General features: G+C 37.2%; 1 protein-coding gene across 1 annotated transcript in view; it reads left to right on the top strand.

Annotated features, from left to right (window-relative positions):
- The window catches only part of LOC306877575 (raftlin-like), a 99,094-nt gene that overhangs the window by 370 nt on the left and 70,780 nt on the right, over window positions 1-27,944 (top strand). Inside the window, exon 2 of the mRNA XM_079429417.1 lies at window positions 13,714-13,885. Coding sequence (XP_079285543.1) covers window positions 13,741-13,885 — 145 coding nt within the window. The 5' untranslated portion in view covers window positions 13,714-13,740. The remainder of the gene's footprint in view (window positions 1-13,713; window positions 13,886-27,944) is intronic.

Here is a 27,944-nt window from a genome sequence, read left to right as displayed (position 1 = left end):
TTCCTCACTTCATGAAGCATGCTGTCTGTCTAGGAGGAACAACAGTGCTGTGATAAAGAATCAATCATGGGAAGCCACAAGCCACAAGTTTGCCACTGTGTGATGCGCAACAGCAAACGTCTTGATGCGTTAACACAGACACTCCTTGTCAAGCCTATCACACAGATCAATGGTTTAGTTTGAGTCACATGTACAAAGTGTGATACTGACAGGAAGCCTGCATACTTGCCTTCAATGCTTGACTGTTGGCTTTTTTAGGAAGTGTTTCTTCAGCACTTCGTTTCGGGTGTTTGCCTGAAATCAAAGGATTTTGGTGACGAGTTTCTTTAATCGGATGTATTTAAATAACTGTGGAGCATGCATTCACTAAGTCAAGTTAAACAGCATTATTTGTATTCACACTGAAAGCAAAAATGCAGCAAATGTAGGACAATCTGTAGATATTTGGTGTTTAAAGTCGTAGGCATGAAATCAAAATTCAGCTATTTTCTAAATGCATGTTATTGATCATACTGTGAACAGTTCATATTTTTTTGATCTTGTGGTCAAGACCTCTCCAGTCATATAACCCCACCCCTTTCTTAAAGTCAGCTGCAAACTCACATTCAGATCCATCATCCAATCAACATCCGACGGACAGAAACAAGTCCCCGTCCTACAATTTTTCTATTTCATTAATCTGTTTCTCTCGGATGTACATCACAGTACAAAATAAAAGACCTGTTGCTACTTTTGTTTCATCACAACTGTAGTATCAGCTATTGTTGTGTGTGGCGTAATTTTGAACCAATGAGATTTCACTGTAGGCGGGGCTTCCTTACACAACAGTGCAGAAATATAAACCAAAAGCCCAACAAAATATCCTGTTGATCATCGAATAAAACGTAAAAATAACCTTTAGAGTTAATTTTTTATGTAAAGCTTTTATTAGGCTTTTGCACAAAAATCTCCCTGCAATGTTCTGAGAATGTTAGTGTTATTTAAATAATTAAACGTTATCATATACAATGACATTTTAGTGATATACAGTGATATTTTAGCGTAATTTATATAACACTTTTTTGGTATTATTTTTTATTAGATTTTATTCTTATATTTTGATTTCAAATTTACTTTAAAAATTTAGTAATTTTTTATTTTAAATTTCAGTAATTGTATGTACTTTCTTACTTTACGTTTTTCTTTCATTTATTTTTTTCCCCAGTTTTAGCAATTTTAGCTTACACTTACTGTATTTTACCAAGGCAACAAGTCTTTCTTCTAATATATATATATATATATATATATATATATATATATATATATATATATATATATACATACATATATATGATTACAACACTAGTTTTTTTTAACATTTAACAATTCATTATTAATTTAATTTAAACTTTTGTGTAAAACTTTTGGCAGTCTGATCAAATCAGTCAAAGAAAGAGTTAAAAATGTTAAAAATCAATGCCAAAACTGGAAGGTCATGTTGAGTGCATTGCATTGTTGCACTGTTCTCTGTTGTGTACTTCACATTTTCTCAAATGTACTAGCTTATCAAACTACCCTTACATACTGTACATATAGAAAATTTGCATACTGTACACAGCATGCATACTAAATACTGCTGAAAGAGAATGTTAGTATGCTAATCTATACACAGTCTAATTGTGTTGCTGATGCTTGTAGGCGGTCCCGCTAACGGTCCCTGTCAGTCATATTGCCAGAAATTGCCAACTCTCATTATAAATGAATGTCTTATGGACGCAAATTGCTGTCAGTGTGAACGCCCTTTAAGAAAGGAATGTAAGAAAAGAGAACAGAGAAGGCAAACTGTCAGTAATCAGTTCCAGATGGAGGTTCGGAGGCTGTGCGCATAGAGTTGCGCTGCACCGGGGGCCTCAGGAGCCGACACACAGGGCTGCTGTTGTCAAGGAGGAATCTGGTGCATCATATCACGGGCTACTCACCTCCGACCCCACGCATACTCACTATTAGAGAGTTGCTGGAGGGTAATGCTGACTTTAGTGTCATATGTGCATCAGCAGGACACTTTTATTACAGCTCAGAGGTTGTTTCCTTGGGAGAAAAAACAAATACCAAACCAACTCGATTTTGTGCATTTTCAGAAAGAAATATGAATGGTACTCGCCTGTGCAAAAGTCTCTGATGTGATGCTAGGGTGCTGTGAGTGGTTTCCAGGGTGTTGCACTGTAAACAACCTGCAATAACAATATGAGATATTTAAATCTGTTTTACTGTGCCCTTGTGACATTTAAAAGTTTGATCACTACCGATAAAATAAAGTGCACTTTAAAAATGATCATAATTTTAACAGTAGAAGACTGCAAATGCTATGGTAAAAGCCTGTTACGCCGTTAACTGTAAGTTCCTAACAGTATCATGTAATTTTTCAATATATTGCCATCGTATAATATGTAGCAAAAAGTAAATAAATAAATTGACAAGTTACATCCATAAAACCTAAAATGATGCTTTTTTTTCTTTTAAACAGTGTATCATTCAAAACAGTAGCAACAAAAATTGCAGGTCAAGTAACATATTTAAGTTTAATACCTTAGTTAGGGGTTCACTACAGTAACTAACAATAGTGATGCTTGACTTACTGAACACTAATGAGACAATTGCTGACTATACAGTAAGAACAGAGCTATTATTAATAACATTAGTTACTCAATATATGAAAAATATATTGGATGACCATATGTGTGCTCTTTTCCCCATGCATGTCCTGATCAGGATTTTTAAATTGTCGAAAATGCCCAGGTTTTGGCTTTATTTTCCTACAGACATGCTCTCCACAGTCAGTTCTTTGTAAATCTCTGTTCTCTTCTCGCACGCCACGATTGGCCGACTGTGTATAAGGCCTGCACGCTATTGGTCAGACTTCTTTTACTCATTACCTTCAACAAGTATGAAAACAAAACCATAACCCGGATATTTTAAGCAATTTAGAAATCCAGGCCAGGACAAAGAGGATGCATTGGTCATCCTAAATAATATTAATATTAATGTGGAAGGCATAATTAGGTCTTTGATTGAAAATTCCGTACGTTTGGGACTTTTGGAAGTAGACTTGAGCTTGCTGTTTGAGACATTGTTAAGATCTCTTCTACTGTCTTTAACAGTGGCGGCCTTTTTCTTATTAGAAAATCTTGTGAATAACAACTTGATCTGCAATTTCCTTCACCTTATAAGTCACACGCAGCAAAAGTGTAGCTAATTGCGTCTTTCTGACTCCTGCAGCTGTTTATTCTACCTGTATCATCATCGGAAGCTGGCTGGTGTGTTAGGAACATGATTAATACACGTGAAGCTTCAATATTTTGGTAACCTAATTAGGACAGAGAATCCTCTCTTGTGCTCAATTAAACCTAATTTAGATAATTGGAACGCCTTAGTGCATTTGAAACTTAATTACGACATCCTTCCGAGACGTGACGCGCAGAAAGCCCAGTGTGTTATTCGTCAGGCGCTGTACTTGTGATCTCTGAACGGCTTCTCCTCGCGTTCAATTAGGGCAGGCTCTCCTCTGCTCTCTCTGAGAGAAAATGTACACCCTCTCTTGTGATTAGACAGCCTACAAATCAGATGTCACATTCGCTGTCTGTGCCACGCATTCGGCACCTTCTCCGCAGCTGAGTCAGTTGAGGAGATGAAACGCAGCTTTAGCTGTGCGCCTTGATGGAGGATGAATGGTAATTTTTGTTCTTCTCCTGCGTGAGGTGCCACTTTGAACGGATTACGCTTCCAGGATGTGCGCAAAGATTAGGTTCTTCCCTCCTGTCGCAGCGACGAGCTTCTGCCACAAATATTCAGGCCTCTGGCGATGCCTAGGCACAACACAGAACAATCAAAGCGGGAAATATGCAAGCGCTGCAGGAAAACACATGCAGAATAAAACAGCTTTAATATTGTTTGAAGACTCATCGACTCACTTGGAAAATTGCAGCGATATTGATTGAGTCGTGTTCGAAAAGGACATGTCGATACTTTGCTTGAGTGCAACAGAAGTTGAGCTTTGTTTTAAAAGAGGTTCAGATCACTTTCTGGTAAAGTGCATATTTCAAGAAAAAGAGACTAAATGCTTTCATTCTCACTTTACAAATTTACTGGATAGTTTCCACTGAAAACAGTCTCACACTCTCGCACAGCATACTGCCTCACATATGGGCACTGGGGTGGGTGCTATGATAGAAAATTTCTTCTTTTTTTCTTTCTTGAAAACAAAGGTTCTTTATTGGCATAGAGAGTTCCATGAAGAACGTTTAACATCAATGGAATCTCAAAAGGTTCTTTAAACTCTTAAAAATAAAGATTCCATTTTTATTCCATTCTTTATAAAAATAAAGATTTTGCAGTGATGCCATAGATTACAAGAACTACAATTAAACTAAAGAAACTTTTGTGCCGTGGAAAGGTTCCATGGATGTTAAATGTTCTCCATGGAACCATAGCTGCCAATCAAGAACATTTATTTTTAAGAGTGTATAATGGGAAAATGTTTATTAGATTATTTAAATGTTTTAAGAACCTTAGGGAACCAAAAATGGTCCTTTTAACATTGCTGTCGAAACCTTGGAACCTTTCATTTTAAGTCACAATATATTAATTTTTCACATTCTAAAATTATATATTCAGTGACCAGAGGTAGTGCCCATTTTTAGGATAAAAAAAAAAAAAAAATTTAATACTTCACCAACAGAAGAAACTTGGATTTGGCTGTTTTCTCTTTTTATCTGAAGGACATACAATGAAAAATCAGATTATTCATATATGAACAAGTGTGACAGTTTAAAAGAAAATAAATTTTACATTATAAAATCACTAAAGAATTTTTAAGAATGTTGATAACCAAACAGTTGACTTCCATAGTATTTTTTCTATACTGTGGAAGTCAATGGCGACTGTCAACTGTTTGGTGACCAACATTCTTCAAAATATCTTCTTTAAAAAACAAACAAACAAAACTAATATTAAGAAACAAATAATTTAAAATCAAGTAGCTGACATGCGCACGCCTCTGACCATTTTAACTGACGTTGCTCTGCATTCGCTTCGTAAATAATTTGTATTGTGTGCATTTTTATTCCACATTTTTTTTGTTTTTGCACATAATATAATAATATACAGCATCCAATCTACTCATAACCACATACACAGCTAATACAATTAACACCCTATAGCAAAAATCTGTGACATATTTCTACAATCACAGGGTTCCACCGTGATACCGCCCAGGTCTTTAATAAAGCAAATTATATTTGTCTCGTAAAAATGAAGAGGTATATAATCCAAATTAGAATCAGAGAAAGAGTGAAAGCAAGAGAAAGCGAAGATGAGAGAGAATCTCAAAGAACGTGAATAAAGGGAGAGAAACAGACTGGGGAGATATTGCTCTCTTTTCTTCTCTTGAGTATGAAATCGTTGTCAAGGGGCCCGTTCCCATGGCAATTCCATCCGCTGTGTCTGGGTTTCCAGCGTGTCTGTGCCCAGACCTTGGACGCTGAGCGGATGGGTTTTCTAGGTCCATGCCGAACAAAAGGGAAAGTGCCCCCCCCCCCCCCCCCCCCCCCCCCCGTCCGAAGGGCTGCAGAGAGAGGGATTTTAAAGACACAATCTGTCAGACGAGTTGCAGTGTGTCTGAAATTGGATTCAATCTATAATTGTGGCTTTTATTTTACCTGGGTTCCTATTTCTTCTAATTATCCATAAGCGAGCAGTGAAGCAGCGGCCAGGGACATGAGGTTCTGGAGCTTGTAGGGGCATACAGTAGGAACGCTTTCCTAAGACACCAATCAACCCCAGTTTTTGTCTAAATTATGCTGTGACATTTTGTTTAGAATTGACATTATGTTTACCCAGGAAATGAGTCCTCAGAGTAAAACATGGTGTTTGTGCATCTCTCGTTCAACAGAATACTTCACCCAAAAGTAAAAGCAGTCTTCCTTATTTTGGCATATGATAGCTTTATGAAAGAACACAGAAAAGCAAGGCTTTATTTCCTGAAAATCTTCCCCTCCTCCATAGTTTACAAGTCTGAATTTTTGTGCTCACCAAATTATTCCATTAAATGAATTTTAATTTATTTCTTAATCATAATCATCTTTTTTTTCATCTTTGATAAGTTAATTAGATGTTTTTGCTAACCGATCAACTTTATCCCATAGTATACAGGATATGTAGAAAATATGAACATTGCCATATGCCGTTCCACAATGGAATTTTTCAAAATGCATTTTTTCATTGGGAATTTTTAGAGAGTATAGCCAGTGTTTACCATGAAATAATTAACATAAATACATAAATAACACTATGATGATTTTAATTTCTTGTATATGTAATATTATGCACACACACAATATGGTTAAAATAGGATAATATTAATCACACACACACAAACACACACACACTCACACACACACACATGTTGGTTTTTGTGGTTTATGGGGACTCTCCATAGGCGTAATGGTTTTTATACTGAACAAACTGTGTGTGCTATTGCCCTACACCAACCCTACACCTAAACTTAGCCCTCACAGGAGACTTTGTGCATTTTTAGATTTTCAAAAAAACACCATTTAGTATGTTTTTTAAGCCTTTTGAATTACGGGGACATAGGCAGTGTCCTCATAAACACCTTCATATTGTAATACCTCTGTCATACCCATGTCATTATACAAATTTGTGTCCTCATAAACCACATAAACATGCACACACACATATATATATATATATATATATATAAAACCATAGATTTTTCTTTGAAATAAGCGTTTTTATCAGGCTCCTATGAAAATAACATTGGACATATATAATATTATGCATACACATAATTGAAAATGTAATATGGTTAAAATAAATATGGTTAAAAAATAAATAAACGATAGTATTAGTTGTTATGACACACACACACACAAGTAGTGTTGGGGAAAGTTACTTTTAAAAGCAATGCATTGCAATATTGCATTACTCCCTAAAAAAGTAACTAATTACGTAAGTAACTAATTACGTAAGCTACTTTTATGGAAAGTAATGTGTTACGTTACTTTTGCGTTACTTTTTAAATATGAGCAGGGCTTGATTGTTTTTAATACAAGAAGTTCTAATCATAGCAAATGTAAAAGCCCTTTCTCACCAAAAAGTGAAATGAATGAACCTCAGGCTGGAGGAAAAGTAAATTCACGTCTGGAAAGTAGAACGCAGAAGAAGAGGGTTCAACACTCTTCAGCAATAAAAAACAATGAATCACAATTGTTAGTTTATCTAAAGTCATTTTTGCTTATTAGTATGGTTGAACTGGATCATCAAAGGTCAGCAGCAAAGACATTGGTTAATAAAATGGGATTAGATACATTTGTGTTGTTTAAGATATTTAATAATTGCAGGTTTGCGTCATATTCTGAGTTTGCATTTCACTGTTTTAATTCATTCTGATGTATACTGAATCTGTTTTTTGCGAGTGGGATGAATTAATGCACATTCACATTTAGTCTAGAACTACAGAAACAGCATGTTCTCACAGAGCACTGTCAGTCAATAAATGGGAAAAAAGTAACTTGTAACTGCGTTACTTTACTAGTTACTTGAAAAAAGTAATATTTTACGTAACTCGCGTTACTTGTAATGCGTTACACCCAACACTGCACACAAGTATGTATATATATATATATATATATATATATATATATATATATACAGTGCCCTCCAAAAGTATTGGAACAGTAAAGACAATATTGCTCTGTTGGCTGTGGAGTCAAGACATTTACAAATATGATTAAAAGATGAATGTGAGGCAAAACTACAGAATGTCACATTTTATTATTGGGTGATTCAACACATAGATGTTTTACCAGCTAAGAAGTTCAGCACTTTCAGAGTTTCATCCCTCTATCTGATGTGAGCATAAGTATTGAACAGTTGCCTCACAGGTCTTTCTAAGTGATCAGCTGTGTCCTGTTGCATTAATTCTTCAGATATTACAATCAGAGAATGTGTCGTATCAGTTATATCCATTACTTCTGCATTCTGAATCTTGCATTCAATGATGACACACACAAACCAGGATGAAGACGAGGGAGCTGACTTTGAGAGAAAAGCAAGCAATTTGGATGCTAAAAGAGAAGAGGAAGTCAGTTAGAGCTCTAGCAAAAACAAAGGGCATGGAGAAATCAAGAGTTTGGAAACCACCAGCAACCAATAACGACCTGATCGGCTGAGAAAACAACAGTAGTTGATGACAGACAAATCATAAAAGCTGTGAAAATGAACCCTAAAAGACGTTTATGTAAAATCGCCAACAACTTCCAGAAAGCTGGGGTGATGCTCTGACAATTTACTGTCCTCAGGAGACTTTGACACAGAATTACAGATGCTACACAGCAAGATGCAAACCTCTGACCAGCACCAAAAATAGAAAGGCAAGATTAGAGTTTGCATAACTGTGTTTATGGACCGATGAGACAAAGATGAACCTTTATCTAAGTGATGGGAAAGCAGAAATGTGGAGAAAAAAAGGGAACTGCAATGATCGCAAGCATACAGCCTCATCTGTAAAGCATGGTGGAGGTGATGTCATGACATGGGCATGCATGGCTGCCTCTGGAACAGGCCCTCTCATCTGTACTAATGACTTAATGTATGATGACAGTAGCAGAATGAATTTGGAAGGGTACAAAACCATCTTGCCCACCAATATTCAAGAAATGCCACCAGATTCATTGGGAAGTGCTTCATATTGCATCAGGACAATGACCCAAAACACCCTGCCAGTTCAGTCAAGGAATGTATAAGGGCAAAGAAATGGAAAGTCTTAGATTGCCCAAGTCAATCTCCAGATTTAAATCTGATTGAACATGAATTTCACCAGCTGGAGAGGAGAGTAAAGGCAGAAACTCCCCAAAACAAGCAACAATTGGAATTGGCTGCATTAAAGGCTGGGAAAAGTATTTCAAAGGATGAGACCAAGAGTCTGGTGATGTCTATGGGTCACAGACTCACTGCTGTGATTGAGCGCAAGGGATCTGCAACTAAATAATAGCTTTTAATCTTTTATATCTGCCTTATGTTCAACTGTCCCAATACTTATGCTCACATCAATGAGTGGGATGAACTCTAAAAGTGCTGTTCTTTTTATCTGGTAAAACATATATGTGTTGAAATGGCTAATAATAAAATATGACATTCTATAGTTTTGTCTCATATTCATCTTTTAATCATATTTGCAAATGTCTTGACTCCACAGCCAGCAGAGCAATTTTGTCTTTACTGTTCCAATACTTTTGGAGGGGACTGTATATATACATACATACATAAAGCCAGATATTTTTCTTTGAAATGAGCATTTTTATCAGGCTCCTATGAAAATAACATTGGACATTTTTGAAAATAAGGTAGTCAATAACTGACTAACCTTTTCAAATGACTGAACCTAAACATATGAGACAGATTTGAGGTTCCCTGGTATATCTAATCTAACGCTTTTAGAGTGTTTTTTGTCTTGTTTGGATCTTGACAGTGATATTATCTCTTCAAGTGTGTTCACATTCCCTCACAATGTCCTGCTCAGGTGAGGGGTCTCTGTTGAGACCAGGACGTCCAGGAAGGAAGGAGGAAGTCCAAACAGGGAGACTGCCTCATTCCTACCCCAGGAGAGCATTCTCCCTGCTGAACCGACAAAACATGAGTCAGGAAACCATGCATTGTGCCTTATTTGCCACATGAAAGAAAATGGGTCAAAGGGAGAGTAGTGTTTCTGAGTCTCTCTTTGAGGGAATGCATCTCTAAACACGAGTTGAACCCGCAGCTTTGAACAGAGCCGCAAACCGTGACATTGAAGTTTTGTCCTTTGCACGCAGTTATTGAATTAGAGCAGTGAGGATCGCTGAAACCGAACAGGGTCATCATAGTCGGCTCATCGCTTCTCCCCAATGGGTTGTTGCTGCGAAAATGATATTTTTTACAAATATTTCCAAGATATAAGACTCTTGCTAAGCACAAAGAGGTTGTGGAACAAATGAACGTTCATCAACAGGCTTGCCCTGATTTTCTTTTTCGTCAGTCTCACCATCACTTACGTTATCAAAATTCACAGGAGAACCGTGTTTTTTTCTTTCATTTTGGACTACCGTGCAATACTGGAAGTGAACTCTTTTCTTCTCAGTCTACAGTGCATGAGGGAGCTGTTGCCAGGTTGACTAGAGAGACAGTTCTGCCAAAAGCTCATAGCGTGAAGCAGAACCTCAGGGAGGGAGTAGTCGCTCTGAAATCATAAACATCTCCCACTTCCTCTGTCAGCTCTAAAAATACCTCGCCTCTTCGTTTCATGGCCTCCCTCCTCGTCTCTATCAGCTATGCAAATATTAGCCCCTCCAACCAACTTTGTTTTCCTCACGCGCCACACCACCCCTTTCGTTTTTTTATTTTTCTTGCTCTCTCTGACGATGCACACGCTTAGCCTGTTGCCTCTAGAGAGAGCATATCTGAGCTCAAAACATGGAGCGATGTCTGAAAAAGCCACTTTGTGCAAGATGTTGTCATGTCAAAGACGGCTATTTTAGGGGCAGTCTGTTGTTTTTCCATCTGATGGAAAAATATCACAAAAGAGTGATATTTGAAAGAGAGCTGACCTGCATTTTATATATATATATATATATCTTTTTAACTAAATTTTATAATATTCTCCACTTCTAAAGTAACTTTCCATTTTAACCGACGTGAAGTTTCTTCTGCTCACTAAAGCTGCATCTTTTTTGTATTAAAAGCACTGCAAAAACAGTAAAAGTGTGATGTATTAAAATGTAAAATAGCTATTTTCTATTTTAATTTTTTTTAAATGTAATTTATTGCTGTGATGCAAAGCTGAACTTTCAGCATCATTACTCCAGTCTTCAGTCTCACATGATCCTTCAATAATCATTCTGATTTGCTGCTCAAGAAACATTTTTTATTATTATCAATGTTGAAAAGTGCTGCTTAATATTTTTGTGGAAACCATGATATTTGTATAAATAGAAGGCTAGAAAGAACAGCATTTATCTGAAAATCCTTTGCTTACAAATTACTAGAAATCTTTAGCAACATTATAAATAGATTAACCTCTTTTTTTTTTTTTTTTTATCAATTTAATGCATCCTTGCTCAATAAAAGTATCAGCTTAAAAAAGAACCTACATTTTTCACACCCACTTTTCAATTCATTCTCATGAAACTCAGAATTGCACCAAGTTAGCAAATCAAAATCAGTTGCGCGCCCATTTCATTTTGACTCCCCATGCCAAAAAATCACTACAAGTCTAAAATCTTCCCGCACTTCATTCGTTCAATCGATCAGATTAGAAAAATCCAATTGCTGATGCATGACCGTTGTACCCGAGATGCCATTTTCCCAATTGGATTCAGCCACGGATAGCCGAACGCATCCATTCACGTCCATGTCACTGGAAACAGTGATTCTTATGACAGCGTTCATAAATCTGCATGGCCTCTCGTCTGGGCCCTAATTAAAGTCGCCATGCCACTGGAGTTGCCGGCACGCTTTGCATTATCCTGACTCCTAATGAACAATCTGCTCCTTGATTTTCTGTGATTGATTCTCACCTTTTCATTGGAGCCGCTCACCTCATTAACCGTGTATTCTCTAGAAACCTCGGCCGTCCTGGCCGCTGTAATTAGACAGGAACATAATAGAGAGTATTCTTCATCAATGGCCCACCCTAGGTTTAATCAGCTGGCCACAATGGGATATTACCTGCACCCTTCTGATCCGCTCGCGACTGTCAGCGGCTGTCACTTTAGATTTGGAAAAGGAGGGCGCTTTGGCTGACGAACAGAGAGCACTTTTGGCCTCTCGCTGGCTGGACGTGTTAATTCCCAGCCTGCCAGTTGAGAGATTGGGCTCCCATGATGAGCTGAAGCCCATTTATGCCTCTTATTTATTTATTTCGTAGCTGATTTCGTAATCTAGTGTGCCCTTTATTGGGTCTTTTTCTGCTTGCTTTCTGCCAAACAAGCACAGGATGAGGCAGTACCTGGCTGAAAGGAACTGTAGAACAGCAATGTCCACTCTTTTGCTGTGCACGCCGAGGCAAATTAATGTGGTACGTGAGAAAATGGACAGATTACTTTCCACATGGGAAACACCTGAAAGAAAGCAGAACGTGAATGGAGTTAGTCGTAATGAGATTGAAATTGAAATTGGAGTTTTGTGGTTTTGTAGTCCTTGTCTATTAGGTTTAAGGACATCTATACTGTATGCTAGTGTACTGCTGAGCTGACATCTAAATCTTTAGGAGATATATGCAGTATAAAAAAATGTGCCTTACAGACAGATGAAGCCCTAAGAGTATTAAACACAAAGCGGACACCTTGCATACTCTGTACAGTGACAAAGTATTGATGACTACAGCATATGCAAATTGCTGTTGAATAAAAAGTGAATGTCATTATAAAATAGAATGAGAACAGAATGAGAATGTCTCTCCCCTTTAGCACCACCTGCCACTGACAAGCAATAACAAGTACAAACTATGGACTGTTTTTGCAACTGAATACTAGTTTACTGCTAACTGAATACTCAGTATATACTGTTTATGGCCTACTATTGTTTGAATAATAACATGTGAAACAGAATGCATTATGCAATTAATAACAGTTCGAATATCACACTGCATGTTTTAATAAGTGGTGTCCAATCATCTTGGAAAAAATAAATAAATAATAATAATATAGAATATAATAATAGAATTATATTATTATTAGTGGTAATAATAATAATATACAAATTAATAACAACAATAATCATTATTATTTTATATAATCTAATTTATTATTTTTTGACATTAATAAATAATAAATAAAAATAATAAAAATTACTATTTATTGTTATAATTTAATATAATTAATACATTTTTATAAATGATTAAAATATTATATATATTTATAATTTAAATAATAAATGATTTATCGGGAAAGGTCTACAAGCCGGGATTCGAATGCCCTAAGGCACTATGGTGCTGTATGTCCGTGCGCTGCCCACGAGGCTATTGGCGCAGATTTTACATCTAATTTTAAATAAAGATATTTTGTCTTTTAAATATCATTTCCTGATAACTGGAAGGTCAGATTGAGTTCATTGCATTGTGTGACATATATTCTGTGCAGCAAATATAGCAGATAATCCTTTTATTCCATAATGTGCAAAGATGAGCATTCTATTGAAACAGTAAGAATAGCACTGTAATATGCTTTCAGAATATAGTCATTGTTTTTATCAAACATTGTTTTGGTGATGATGCATACAGTAAATAGCTAGTTAGTGGATATATATATAAAAATATATCCATCAAAGCATTTTACACTCCTAAAAATTAAGGTTCTTTATTGGCATCTATGGTTCCATAAAGAACATCCATGAAAATGCATAAAAGGTTCTTTAAAGTGCAAAAAGGTTCTTGAGATTAATCAAATGTTCTTCACACTAAAAAAAAATTATATTTTAAGAAGAGTTCACTGAAAGGCTCTTTATGGACCCCAAAATGGTTTTCTGTGGTATCGCTGAAAATCCCCTTTTGGAACCTTTATTTTTAAGAGTGCATTGAATTGCAGGTCAGCGCTGATGTGTCTGCATCTACAGTGGTGTTGTTGTGAATGCTGAAGACATTGTTTGAACCTCTTTGTCTTTCTGACCATGTCTCTTTCATCCCAGGCTTAAGTGCGCACTCGTTCGGCAGAAATGGGCTGCGGGTTGAAGAAGTTCCGTCAGACGGAAGACAACAGTCCAGGAAAGATTTACTCCACCCTCAAGAGACCGCAGGTGGAGACCAAGATTGGGGTGGCCTACACGTACCACCACGTGGACTTCCTGGTGGGGAAAGACGGTAAGCTGTCAGTCGTTCTTCTATCTCTGGTGAATTCACTCTGATATCGAATGACTTTTAAAAGAGATGATCAGCAGAGTTAGAAATGTTGAGGTAAGGATAATCTGCGAGGAACTTTTGAAAGGAGAAATCAAACCGCGGCACACGGAGATTCTCCAACAACGTTCCTTGATTCTTTGCTTCTCCGCAAATCCCCGAAGTGATGACACTTGCAAATGACAAACCCCAAATCCGCCCAGAATTCTCTCTGTGAATCACAGCTGCCTGGTAATTCTGCAGCACACGCTCACGACAGACTGTACCTGGCTCTCCGGCAGTTGACGTGTTCCTGTGAGGAGGCTCTCAGGTGCGCAGCGAGGTGTCTGTGATCTGTGAGGCGGCTGCCGGGGAGATGTTGGAGCCTGCGGGCTGTGAGGTGGCTAATGGGGGAAGATCCAGAGGGCCTTGGCTAAATATAGCTGTCAGTGTTGTTATTTCTCACAAGCGGAGCTCAGCTTGGGCTGGGAGGGAGGGTGTCGAGATGTAGTGTGAGCCAGAAGTCTCGCTGACATCTTACCCCACAGATCAGAATAATCCTGTAAGGAGGATTCAGATGAATGCCGAGGTCACTCTCTCTCTCTGGGTGGGCGGAAACCCACAAAAATACAGTTTTTCCTCCTTCCTTCTCTTGAGAAATTCCTAGTTTCACTGTATCTATCACTAAACAAACAGGGATGGTGGGACGCATTTGCTCCACTGCTCCATGATAGATAGATCTATCTATCTATCTATCTATCTATCTATCTATCTATCTAAATGCCAATGGTTTTTAAACATTTTTCTATCTATCTTTTCCCCTAAACTTTCAAGCAAGGCTTTCAAGCCAACATTCAAAGTTTGTGTTGACAAACCTTTCTTTTCTAGTTAAAATTACCAATAAACTGATTTTCTTTTCATTTCAATTCATTTTAATTTTACTTCCTTACATTCAAATGTGAATTGCAATTCTACATTCTGTTTCCACAATACTATGCTTCGTGCGAGTATCAAAGTCTTAGATGTTTCTCCAGAAAAGAAAAATAGACACTACAACACCATGAGACTAGTGAGACTACAGAACATTGTTTTGGGGATATTACAGTGGAATTTGATGACAAGTGTTTGAGTTTAAATTTAAATCTTTTGAAGTTTGATTGCAAACCTGAGCACAGTTTGAGACATTGTTGAGATCCCCTCTGAAACCGTGTGACCATGCAGTGTAAATTACCTGGGCCAAATCAACGTTCCAGATGACTGACATCTGAAATGATAGTTTTCCAGCACTTTTACGGTAATAACTATAATAGAACAGCCTAGCTATGCGATTGCTCTATATGTCCTTGAGTTTGGCAAGATGGGTGAATATGTGCACTGCAGCGAGCACCGCATACGAGAACTCTGTTATGTTTAGCAGTATTGGCCCATATCTCACACTTCCCCCACTACGCTTCATTTCTCCACACTGCCTCTGCTCTATTATTGCAAATATATTGCTATTCATAAAGGAGGAGTTGCAAAGCACTTTAAAGGAGGGGGATGAATGAACAGCAAATGTCTCATCTACAAGGCGAAGACAATAAACTTCCTCATTGCAAGACTGCCTCGGCTGACTTAATGTTCCCTGACGCCACGCGGGTGGAAACATTAGACTGCACATTTGTTAATCGCCTTAATCAAATTTATGTGTCCATGGTCAACCTGCACCATTGCTTTCTTTCACAACTGCCGCATCTATTTTAGAGATCTGACGCATCAATCTATCTTAAGATGTTGTAGTGATATTGCGACATGTACCAGATGTTGCAACTGCGTAGAAGATGAGCACAAAGCAAGCTACTCTATTAACTTAATCGACTGCTCTAATCATACGAAATTGAAAAATCACACACACAATGTCTCAACTTTGTCACCTAGACTTTTGCAGAAGTCTTCCACTTCTCAGATTTAAATCAAATCTCAAGCGTCAGACGAGAACTCCAAACTCATCTTCAGATTCAAAGAACCTACAATCAGAAGACCTGAAATCAAAAGATTTTAACATGAAACTATACATTCCTTCAAGAATAAATGATCTTCTATTCAGATGCATTTTATAGTGCTATAATATTCTCTGTCAGGGATAACTAAAACTAAAATCATTCTAACACAAAATCAAAAAAACTTGAAATTACTTGAAATGAAGTAAAAAATAACTGAAATAAAATATAAAAAGTACTCAATTGTATCTAGTTGCCAGCGCAACATTTCTCATAGTTTAAATGTACTAAAATAATTTAAACTATATATATATATAAAGAAATGGCAAAAACACAAACTAAATTACTACAATTTTCAACTAGTATTAAAATGAAAATGGAAAGTATTTTTAAAAATGTATTAAAAATATGAATAAAAACTATAATAGTATCTAAATAATACGAAAAATAGCACTGCTTTATGTATCATTGGTGTCTGTTTGAATTTTTCGTATGGCATTTAAGGAGAAATGTCAGATGTTTACCTTAAATCATTATGAATTTCAAGGACATCTTGGTTCCCAAATAGCTATTAAAAAAAAATCTCGGAGCAATAACAGTATTTTCTGGGATAAGACACCAATTAGACCAAATTAACACTCTGTGTTTGTCATCAGTTTTGTCTAAATCCAGTTTTCCCATTGCTGGTGTACGAAGAAACAGCCTGGTAGGCAAGCGAATGAGCCTCGTAATAAGTTGCGTGGCGAAAAACCCATCACACGAAATACGCCAGCGTGGTGCTTAAGATGCCCTGCACGTTTTTTATTTCCCTCAAATGTGATTTAAAATGTTTAAAATGTCAAGAAGAAGAGGAATAGAAAACACACTTACGGACGGCTTCTCGGCCACACGCCGCCCTCCAAATCACTCTCGCAACCCTGATATAATCAGCGAGCGGGGCAGATTATTAAAATGCAATGACACCTAATACCTTCATTCAACCTGTCAGTCAATAATACAAAGCAAAGCAGCTGAAAGGGAAGGTGAGGACAGTCGGCGCGGGGTTAAAGGAGCTGTAGTTGTGTAGGGGATTATAGCAGGTGGATGCAGGGACTGCTGCTTTTATTCTGCAGCCAAGCGGCGTGAAAATTGAGTCGGAGGGGCGCCGCGGGAGTCATATTCAGAGGAGAATTCACAGCCATTTGCTTCCCCACATTACCTTCCTTCATTTCATCTTCAGCTGCCATGGCACTGATGAGTTCGGGGCCCGGACCCCGCACCCTGCCAGAGAGCCATAGTTCAAACCTCAGCCTGTGAAATGGAGGCTCTCTGCTGTTGTCAGGTTAAGGGTTTCAGCACAAAGGCAGGTGAACCTCTATTATATTCTCTCCGATGTGGACGCATCGATTCCTTTAGCTTTTCAGCGAGATGGACCTGCAATAAAGATCAAATGGGCTATTCGGTTAAAGTCGATAGAGACGCTGACAATGCAAAATCCTTCTAGTGGAGTAGCGTTCACTTTTACATGGAAACAAAGCATGAGAAACCTTTCCATCCAAAGGACTGTGCTTAAATGCTACACTTTAGTTTCACAGACAAATCTAAATAGTGCCTACGTCAGGGTTGTGCAAAATTAAGGTTCCCTTTTAATTCATGTGGTGGAATCTGAATCGGCCACATCCCACAGGAAGTTGAACTGGATTGACAGGAAGAGGAATTTGCTGGACTGAGGTTAAACACAGGTGATGCATTCAGGGAAATTTAAAAGTGACTTCTGCTCACCAAGGCTACATTTATTTGATTAAAAAATACAGGGGAAAAAAGTGAATATTGTGAAATATTATAACAATTTAAAATAACAGTTTTCTATTTGAATATACATATTAAAATATAATTTATTCCTGTGTTCAAAGCTGAATTTTCAGCATCATTACTCCAGTCTTCAGTGTCACATGATGCTTCAGAAATCATTCTAATATGCTGATTTGCTGCTCAAGAAACATTTCATCAATGTTGAAAACAGTTCTGATGCTTCATATTTTTATGGAAAACATGATACATTTTTTCAGGTTATTTTTTTAGTCATTTGAACTAGGGGTCGACCGATATGTGTTTTTCAGGGCCGATGTCGATACCGATTATTACAGACCAAGTAGACCGATAACCGATATATTGAACCGATATATATGTCTGGTGTAAAAATGAAAATGAATGTCAAAATTAAGAATAACAAGGGCTCTGACAAAAACGGCCTTCCCTAGTGTTGGTTGCACTTCTTACTCTTGTCTTCCCCCATGCATCCATCTACAATAAGGGTAATATATAAAGAGAGAGTTAAAAGTGGGGCCACTGTATGCTTCATGATTAAGCCTATGAATACTAAATACTACAGCTAAACAGCTTGGGGAAATGTAAGTATTTGGCTTCAATAATTTACATGTTAGAAATGTATGTGTAATAGCATAACCTCTCATAATTCTTCATTAATTATTTTCGGTTGACTAAATCATAACCTACAAGAGGTGACTATTCAATTCATCATCTAATGCACATCAGTTGATTAATTTAAAAAGCGCAATGTATATAATACGTGTAAATAATTTAATTGTCTTCATAGCTCCATTGTAGAAGTTGTGAAGAAGACCGCAACTATTTTAATGAAACTATAACACTAATAGCCTGTTATAGGCTCACTTGGTTCAATAGCCTATTGAAATGTCCCAATTTCCGTCATCATAATCTTGGCCTATGTGACAGTATCTTAGTCTTGGCCTATGTGACAGTATCTTAATCTTGGCCTATGTGACAGTAATTTCCATTAGTTTTCATTTGCAGAGCAGTGCAAATGAAGGCATAAAACATTAATTTAATTTATCTTTTAATCAAATGAGAGTTGAACTATTTTTTGGCAAACAAATGGGTTTACTATTAAAATTAAAACATGTAAGAAATAGCGTATTGTGTGATTGTTCTTTTAAACAAAAGTTGTAATAATTGTAACTTAGTAGTATTAGTAAATAAACCGAACTTTTATTTTGACGGGTTGCCATGAGGACCTCTTAAGTTTCTGTAGCCTACTTATGATATGACGATCGTTTTACTCAAACGAAACAGTCAAATGCTCATGAAGTAACTCTCAGAGCAGTTCTGGGGATGATGTTCATGTATTTATGTCCTCATTTAGTGACATGGCAGATGCGGAAAACGCCGCGAGCGTCGCGCACTTCAGTGTGTGTGTGTGTGTGTGTGTGTGTCAAAACCGCGCGTCTGTGCCTTTCACATATACAGAGACACGCCGAACATGCAGAATTTATATTTAAATAGTCTTTTTGCAGCTTAATGTTTACAGATAGTCCATATCATGAGTCGATTTAAGTGTACTGACCTACTTTTGATTAATTCATCCAAACTTTGACTAATTCCGTGACTCCGCGTTATACAGTAAATTCCATTTATATGACTGGATTCCGCGATTCCCCCTGCGTTTCCCCCATCTCGGAAATCATAAATAGATAATATTGAGGTTTTTACAACTTCAGTGTAGTGGATTGTAATTTATTGCAACTTGTGCAAGGTCTGCTGCTGCCTTTGAGAGATAACTGATGCGTGAAGCAGCACCAGTTAGCAAGCGCTTTCGGTGTGAGAGTGCCTTTAGTCTTCCACGTTGATTGGTCGGACTCCTGACTCTCAACAAATCAGATGCGCGGTGGGCGGAGACTGCTCTAGGCCACAGAGTGGTGAGTTCCGACAGGCTGCATCAGAGCCAAATAGCGCGTTTCATAATTAAATAATTTTATCGGCACATCGGTTTTGAAAATGACCGATGCCGATTATCATAAAAATGCTTAATATCGGTGCCAATAATCGGCCAGGTCGATAATCGGTCGACCCCTAATTTGAACAAATAAATACATTCTTTCTAAGCAATTATTCAATTGAATTATTTAAAAATTATTATTATTATTATTATTTTTTAAATCATACTGACTCCAAACCTATGAATGATAAAAATATGCTTTAGCTTCTTTTGTAACTATTTTTATTAGAAAAAAATGAACTGACGTACCACATTGTGTCTGAAAATGAGCACAGCTGAGATGGTGTATTAAACAATCAACATCCAAAACAGAACAATGACATTCTCATGTAAATAATTCTGGCAGCTGTGTTCTTGCACTATAAATACACACATGAAATGTCAACAGCTAAGCCATAATGCTTTGATCAGGTTTCAAGACTATTTGTGACTTTTTTCTTGATGTGTTAAGATCACCTGACCAAGCAGGCTTTCTCTTTTAAAAGTCTCCTTTAATCTTTCTAAAGGATATCCTGTCTGCCTTGGAGAGCATCTAAAGAAGAGTGCATTAAACGTACAGTTCTGATATGTGAATAAATATAATTCAACACCAGTACAATGAAACAATGTAAAATAAATAGCGCTTTCCACAAATAACCAACAAAATAAGATCTGATACTCAACAAAATGAATATTTTTTTTTCTCTCTCAACAAATAGCAAATGAAAATGTATGTGACCTTAAGGAAAAATGAAATATTTTTGCAATTGGAGGTAACATGCAAAATATGGGACATGTGTTTGAACAATAAGTTAATAATTAAAAAAATTATAATAATAATAATTAAAAAATTATGAAATTAATATGCAATTAAGGTGGGGAAAGGCCAAAATCACCATTATTTTTCATTCTAATGAATTTCAGTTTAGATAATACTTTATTGTCTGATTATTTTCAAAACAAATCCTCATGGGATTTCTGCTTCTAATGCATTAAAGAAACTAACAGTCACCAAAGTCTATTGTTGTGGTTATGTTACATGTGTAAAATCAATTGTGTTTTTCATGTGCTATCAGAAGTGAGTTCATGCCGTTCAAGCATTCTTGTGAACAGGAAGTGCAGATCTCTGCAAAGTTCCTTCCTCTGTTTCGACAGACTCCGTGTCAGAGCTCTGCTCGCTTCAGTTTGTTTCAGATTGTAGCTGCTTGTAGGGGAAGAAATTAATCTTACTCTGCTCAACATCTTTCCTGTGTCAGGCCGCTGTCGTCTAAATGGCTTTTGCCTCAGTATAATGTCAAAGTAAAGCCAATTTATTGGTGCACATCTCCACTTTGTCACTATGAGGGAGAATAGGTCGCCTCTGCATTGATCTGCCTGCTGGTGGCTTGATAAAGCTGGTTTGCTTCACAGTGTTAGCTTGCGGATGTTTGCCCTCGGCCCCGAGCATCTGCTTTACATCACAGCATCTGTTCGGGCTTCTGCGCTAAAGAAGCACATTGAACTTTCACAAGCCAATCATCTCACATCAGCATCGCAGTCGCTTCAGACCCAGCAGTATTGATTTCCATTCAAATACAATCATCAAGTTTCCAGCAGTGCAAACAACAAAGATTTAACAAAGGAGCTTGTTTTCTGTGATCTTATTTTGAAAGACAGGCAAAAAGAAGTAATCAAAATTTTTTGTCTTTTAGTCCATGTCTGTCAGCTTTGAGGTTTGTGTACAGAAATCTTTGATGTGCACATTTAACGTGTACAGTATTTATCTTATGAAAAAAAATACTCTTCCTGCACAACACATTTTCGTACAATCAAATTCTCTCGATTCATTTCCCTCCCCGTAATTTGCAAATCATGTTCATGGCTTTGACGCACAACCTGAATTCTGGAAATGTTGGGACGTTTTTTAAATTGAATAAAATGAAAACTAAAAGACTTTCAAATCACATGAGCCAATATTTAATTCACAATAGAACAAAGCTATGATAACAAATGTTTAAACTGAGAAATTTTACAATTTTATGCACAAAATGAGCTCATTTCAAATTTGATGCCTGATACAGGTCTCAAAATAGTTGGGACAGGGGCATATTTACCATGGAGTAGCATCTCCTCTTCTTTTCAAAACAGTTTGAAGACGTCTGGGCATCGAGGTTATGAGTTTCTGGAGTTTTGGTGTTGGAATTTGGTCCCATTCTTGCCTGATATAGGTTTCCAGCTGCTGAAGAGTTTGTGGTCGTCTTTGATGTATTTTTCGTTTAATGATGCGCCAAATGTTCTCTACAGGTGAAAGATCTGGACCGCAGCCAGGCCAATTCAGCACCCGGACTCTTCTACTATGAAGCCATGCTGTTGTAATAGCTGCAGTATGTGATTTTGCATTGTCCTGCTGAAATACACAAGGCCTTCCCTGAAATAGACGTCGTCTGGAGGGGTGCATATGTTGCTCTAAAACCTTTATATACCTTTCAGCATTCATAGTGCTTTCCAAAACATGCAAGCTGCCCATACCGTATGCACTTATGCTCCCCCATACCATCAGAGATGCTGGCTTTTGAACTGAATGCTGATAATACGCTGGAAGGTCTCCCTCCTCTTTAGCCCGGAGGACACGGCATCCGTGATTTCCAACAAGAATGTCAAATTTGGACTCGTCTGACCATAGAACACTTTTCCACTTTGAAACAGTCCATTTTAAATGAGCCTTGGCCCACAGGATACGACGGCGCTTCTGGACCATGTTCACATATGGCTTCCTTTTTGCATGATAGAGCTTTAGTTGGCATCTGCAGATGACAGGGCGGATTGTGTTTACCAACAGTGGTTTCTGGAAGCATTCCTGGGCCCATTTAGTAATGTCAATGACAGAATCATGCCGATGAGTGATGCAGTGTCGTCTGAGGGCCCGAAGACCACAGGCATCCAACAAAGGTCTTTGGCCTTGTCCCTTACGCACAGAGATTTCTCCAGTTTCGCTGAATCTTTTGATAATGTTATGCACTGTAGATTATGAGATTTGCAAAGCCTTTGCAATTTGACATTGAGGAACATTGTTTTTAAAGTATTCCACAATCTTTTTACGCACTCTTTCACAGATTGGACAGCCTCTGCCCATCTTTACTTCTAAGAGACTCTGCCTCTCTAAGACATCCCCTTTCTGATGTCAATTAACTTAATTAGTTGCTAGATGTTCCCCCAGCTGAATCGTTTCAAAAATGTTTCCTTTTTCAGCCCTTTGTTGCCCCCGTGCCAACTTTTTTGAGACCTGTAGCAGGCATCAAATTTGAAATGAGCTAATTTAGTGGATAAAAGTGTAAAATTTCTCAGTTTAAACATTTTTTATGTTCTCTATGTTCTATTGTGAATTAAATATTGGCTCATGTGATTTGAAAGTATTTTAGTTTTCATTTTATTCACATTTAAAATATGTCCCAACATTTCCGCAATTCGGGTTGTAACTAAAGGCTTATGTCATCGTTTAGTCACCCTCAACTTGCATCATTTCTGTGAAACACAAAAGGGGATTTTGCAGAGTTGCTCCTGTCCATTAAAAATATATGGTGACCACAGCTGACAAACCCTTAAAAGCAGTCCAACTAGTTGTGCAGATCTCAACAAAATATATATATATATATATATATATATACATACATACACTGTATATATATATACACACACACACACACACACTGTATATATATATATATATATATATATATACTGTATATATACTGTATATATATTATATATATTATACAATATGTTATGCTATATATATATATATATATATATATATATATATATATATATATATATATACTATTTAAAATAACTGTTTTCTATTTGAATATATTTTAAAATGTAATTTTTCCTGTGATTTCAAAGCTGGAAGCTCCAGTCTTCAGTGTCACATGATCCTTCAGAAATCATTCTAATATTCTGATTTCCTCTGCTCAAAACACACACACACACACACACACACCCACACACACACACACACACACATATTGGTACAACTATTTAAAATATATATATGAAGCTATATAATTTCTAAGAACTTGGCACATGAATTTTAAATAACATTTTTAAATGAGATATAAATCAGTCTCTTTTCATTATCTAGGTCTAGGACATCTTATTTAAGACTGAACCCTTTTATAGAACTTATAAATCTCCATTCATTCTTTGATTGGACTCTAATCAGAGCTGAAGTGAATATTTGTGTTGTTGAATTCAGCTCAACCAACATCCACTAATTTTCTTTCGCATCAGAGTTGAAGATCTTTGTCAGATTGTCAGGTTGTCTTTGCAGACTGACTTTTCATGGCGTTTCTCAAATACACTAATTTCTCATAATTTCCACACCCAACTTGAGTGAATTTTTGGACTTGTGTTTCCATGGAATCAGCCTCCATGCTGGAATCATGGAGCTGTTTCCATGACAATCCACCACCTGTTGTTCCGTTCCTTTCACACGTCTGCCATGAGATGATTGGCATTTGGGAATAACAAATTATCCAGGTTCATTTCTTTGTTAGGAGGCATCAGATCTATGGTGTCTCATTTTCACATCTATACTGTAGCTATACCGAATATATCCAACGTGTTAAAGGTTACAAACAAATTTACCCTTCTTTTATGTAGTTTAAAAAATTGAGTGCTTATTTAAGTCCCAAAAACGATAAATATATTTCAAAAATGGCCTTAGTGATTGCTGTCAGGAGGACTCAAGTGAAATGACGGCTCAATAATGGGTCGATACTGACCTATTCAGTCTCATTGATGAGAGGAAAGCTCTAAAAAGTGGTTTTAAACAACTAAATGCTTTCTCAAAGGCTTCATTATACAAGGGAAAGGCCAGTTTTATCATTTCCTTTGTTGAATTGAAACAGCTTTCTTAAGAATGACAATTCATGGAGAAAAAAAAAAGAACTTCTTGTATGTTGTTAGCTATTTTGAGGTTGTACCCTTTTAACTCTCTCATACTGTAAATACTGAAATAATCGTGTCATGCAGTGACGTGGGGAGGACATGCAGATGTTTAATTGCAACAGAGTGCCGTGTGTGCAGTTGCATTCGGCCCCATTGCATTCTGGTAGCAATTACAGAGCGTTTGTATGTATGCACATTATGGATTGTTTAAAGTACAGATCCCAGAGGAATGCTGAAGTTTCTAAGGCTGTTTATGAGGGAACATGATCTCGGGGTCGTTGGTCCTCCTTTCAGTGTATAATATCAGTGCATATTTTACAATATTTAAATATATCCTGTAGATTTTCCCCTAAAATTAGGAAAAAAGTGGAAAAAGTGCACAGATTCTGTCAGAGCCTCATGTGTCCAAACTGGCATTTAAAAAAGATGCTAAGCTGCTGATATTGTTGGACTGAATACAAGGATTTATATTATAAAAGCCTAGCAGAATAGCAAAACATCACTACAAAAAAATAAAACACGGTCTTATAATGGGCATTATGAGGCCATAATACCTAATATGATCCCATAATGCCCTGATGTTACAATATATACATTACTGTGAAAAGTTTGAGGTCAGAAAGACTATTTGTTTTCCTTTATTTAATAGAAATAAAAAAAATAAATTAAGAAATTATAAACATATATTAACATTCTAATGTTGCAAAAGATTAATATTTCAAATAAATGCCGTTCTTTTGAACTATTTATCAAAAAATGTATCATTGTTTCCACAAAAATATAAAGCTGCACAACTGTTTTCAACATTGATAATAATGCTAAATGTTTCTTGAGCAGCAAATCAGCATATTAGAATGATTTCTAAAAGATCATGTGACACTGAAGACTGGAGTAATGATGCTGAAAATTCATCTTTGATCACAGAAATAAATTACATTTGAAAATATATTCAAATATAAACGTTATTTTAAATTGTAATAATATTTCAGAATTTTACTGTATTTTTAATCAAATAAATGCATCACTAGTGCGCATAAAAGTCTTTTATATCATAGAAGAGTTTTGAAACATGACACAGGATTTTTGTTTGCAATTCGTGTTTTGTTGCATCAGGCTTGATGTGAACAGGCCCTTCCGTCACTTTCCATGAACGCTTGCTCTAAATGATATTCAGAAAACTGCATCATGAGCGTCTCGCCGCTCCGTCAATCACTACACATTATTTATGATTTCTTTTCCGAGATTCACAGACAAACGCCTGCACAAACCTCCGTCCATTTGCTGCTTAAATAATACAGGATTAACGACAGCATCATCTAACACAGCGGCATGAAACAGCAGTGTGAAATCATGAATTAACAGCCCGACGGCTCCTATATCATGTCAAAAGAGCCACAATCAGAGTACATCAAATTGATTTCTTCACTTGTGCCGTGATGACTGTTGCATGGGTTGAATAGCACTTGATTGTTAGATTGAGTGTGACTGCTGCACTGGGCCCATTAAAGCTTTCTGACAGTGGCAAAGGCGTAATATTCTTAGCTTTTCCAGACGCTCATCAATGGATACAGAAATAACGCTGATGAACAAGCCTCCTCTATTTATTAACAGAGCTTGTTTCCCAAGAGCTGTCACTTAGCAACAGGGCTGTCAGTGGACTCCTGGGCATCTGAGATGTCCTGTCAAGTAAATGACTGAATTCCACTAAAAGGCTATTAATAAAACCTTTTTACCTGGAAAACAAATCACCTTTAATGCATCCCATCAGACATAGGCTGTAGCGTCTGATTAGCATCTGAAAAAATCAGTCGCCAGAAAATTGCACTCCTTTGCGGCTTAAAGCAACGGCTCGTTCGAAAACAAAAATCCCCCCTCGTGTCGTCTCAGACCTATGCAGTGTTATTGTTCTGTGAATGAAAAAGAACAGGATGAACATTCAGAACATTCAGAACTGGCCTCATCTCAGGTCATGAGCGTGAATTTGAATTGAACTGGCCTTGGCAATTGAATTGGAATGACCGGCATGACCGGAAGAGGAATTTATTGAACCACAATTCAAAGAAGTCTGTCTGTCTGTCTGTCTGTCTGTCTGTCTGTCTGTCTGTCTGTCTGTCTAGCTAGCTAGCTATATATTTTACACCAAATTGGAAGCGGTATTTTAATATTTTGGAATTTGTTCTTGATTGCGTATAGAGCTCTTCGAGCTTTATCTTTGAGAGCATTCACTGCCGTACTGAAACTCCCCGATGCAGTGATGATCAGGCCGAGGTAAGTGTACTGCATTGTGTGTTCTAGGGCGGTGCTGCCTAGACTGAACTGGTATCTGTGTTCCTGACATCTGGGCTTTTTCTAAAAGACCATAATGTTGGTCTTTTTGAGGTTTACTGCCAGGGCCCAGTTCTGGCAGTAGTTCTCCAGCAGGTCTAGGTGTTGCTGTAGTCCCTGTGAGGTGGATGACAGCAGCACTAGATCATCTGCGCACAGCAAAAGCTTGATGTTTTTGTCTTGTAGAGTGAGTCCAGGGGCTATAGACTGCACCGCTAATTCATTAATGTAGATGTTGAACAGTGTTGGACTCAGGCTACAGCCCTGCCGTACTCCTCTCCTCTGGGTGAAGAATTCTGTATGTTTGTTGCCAATTCGTATTGCACATTGGTTGCTTGAATACATTGATATAATAATGTCATAAACTTTACCCCCTACACCACTTTGTAAAAGTTTGTAATATAATCCGTCGTGCCAAATAGAATCACATGCTTTTTTAAATCGACAAAGCATGCAAATATTTTTCCGTGTTTAGTCTGTTTTACATGTTTATTGATTAGGGTGTGTAGGGTGTAAATGTGGTCAGTAGTTCTATAATTAGGAAGAAAGCCAATCTGGACTCAGGACTCTGTGTTCGTTAAGGAAGTTTACTATTCTATTGTTTAAAATACTGCTAAATAACTTCCCCAGATTACTGCTCACACAAATACCTCTGAAATTATTAGGGTCCAATTTGTCTCCACTCTTGTGAATAGGGGTAATAAGTCCCTGGCTCCAGATGTCAGGAAAACAGCCTGAACTAAGTACAAGGTTGAATAATTTCTCAGGTGTGCTGTGTTTCAGCATTTCACCCAGAATGTTGTCAGGGCCACAAGAGTTTTTACATTTTTGGCTTTTGAGTTTTTTCATCAATTCTTCATGTGTAATTGGGAAGTCGAGAGGGTTTTGATTATTTTTAATTATGTTTTCATACGTTTGTAGACTTTGTTTGATCTGATCAGAATTGTTAATGAGTTGTTTTGGATGGATTGTTTGTATGTTTCTATCTTGTATTGGCAAGTCTTGAGGTTTTGTTGTGCTCAGGTTATTCCCCATA

This window comes from Barbus barbus (assembly GCF_936440315.1).
Source record: "Barbus barbus genome assembly, chromosome: 12".
NCBI classification, from domain to species: domain Eukaryota; kingdom Metazoa; phylum Chordata; class Actinopteri; order Cypriniformes; family Cyprinidae; genus Barbus; species Barbus barbus.
This window is presented reverse-complemented; position numbering and strand designations above follow the sequence as displayed.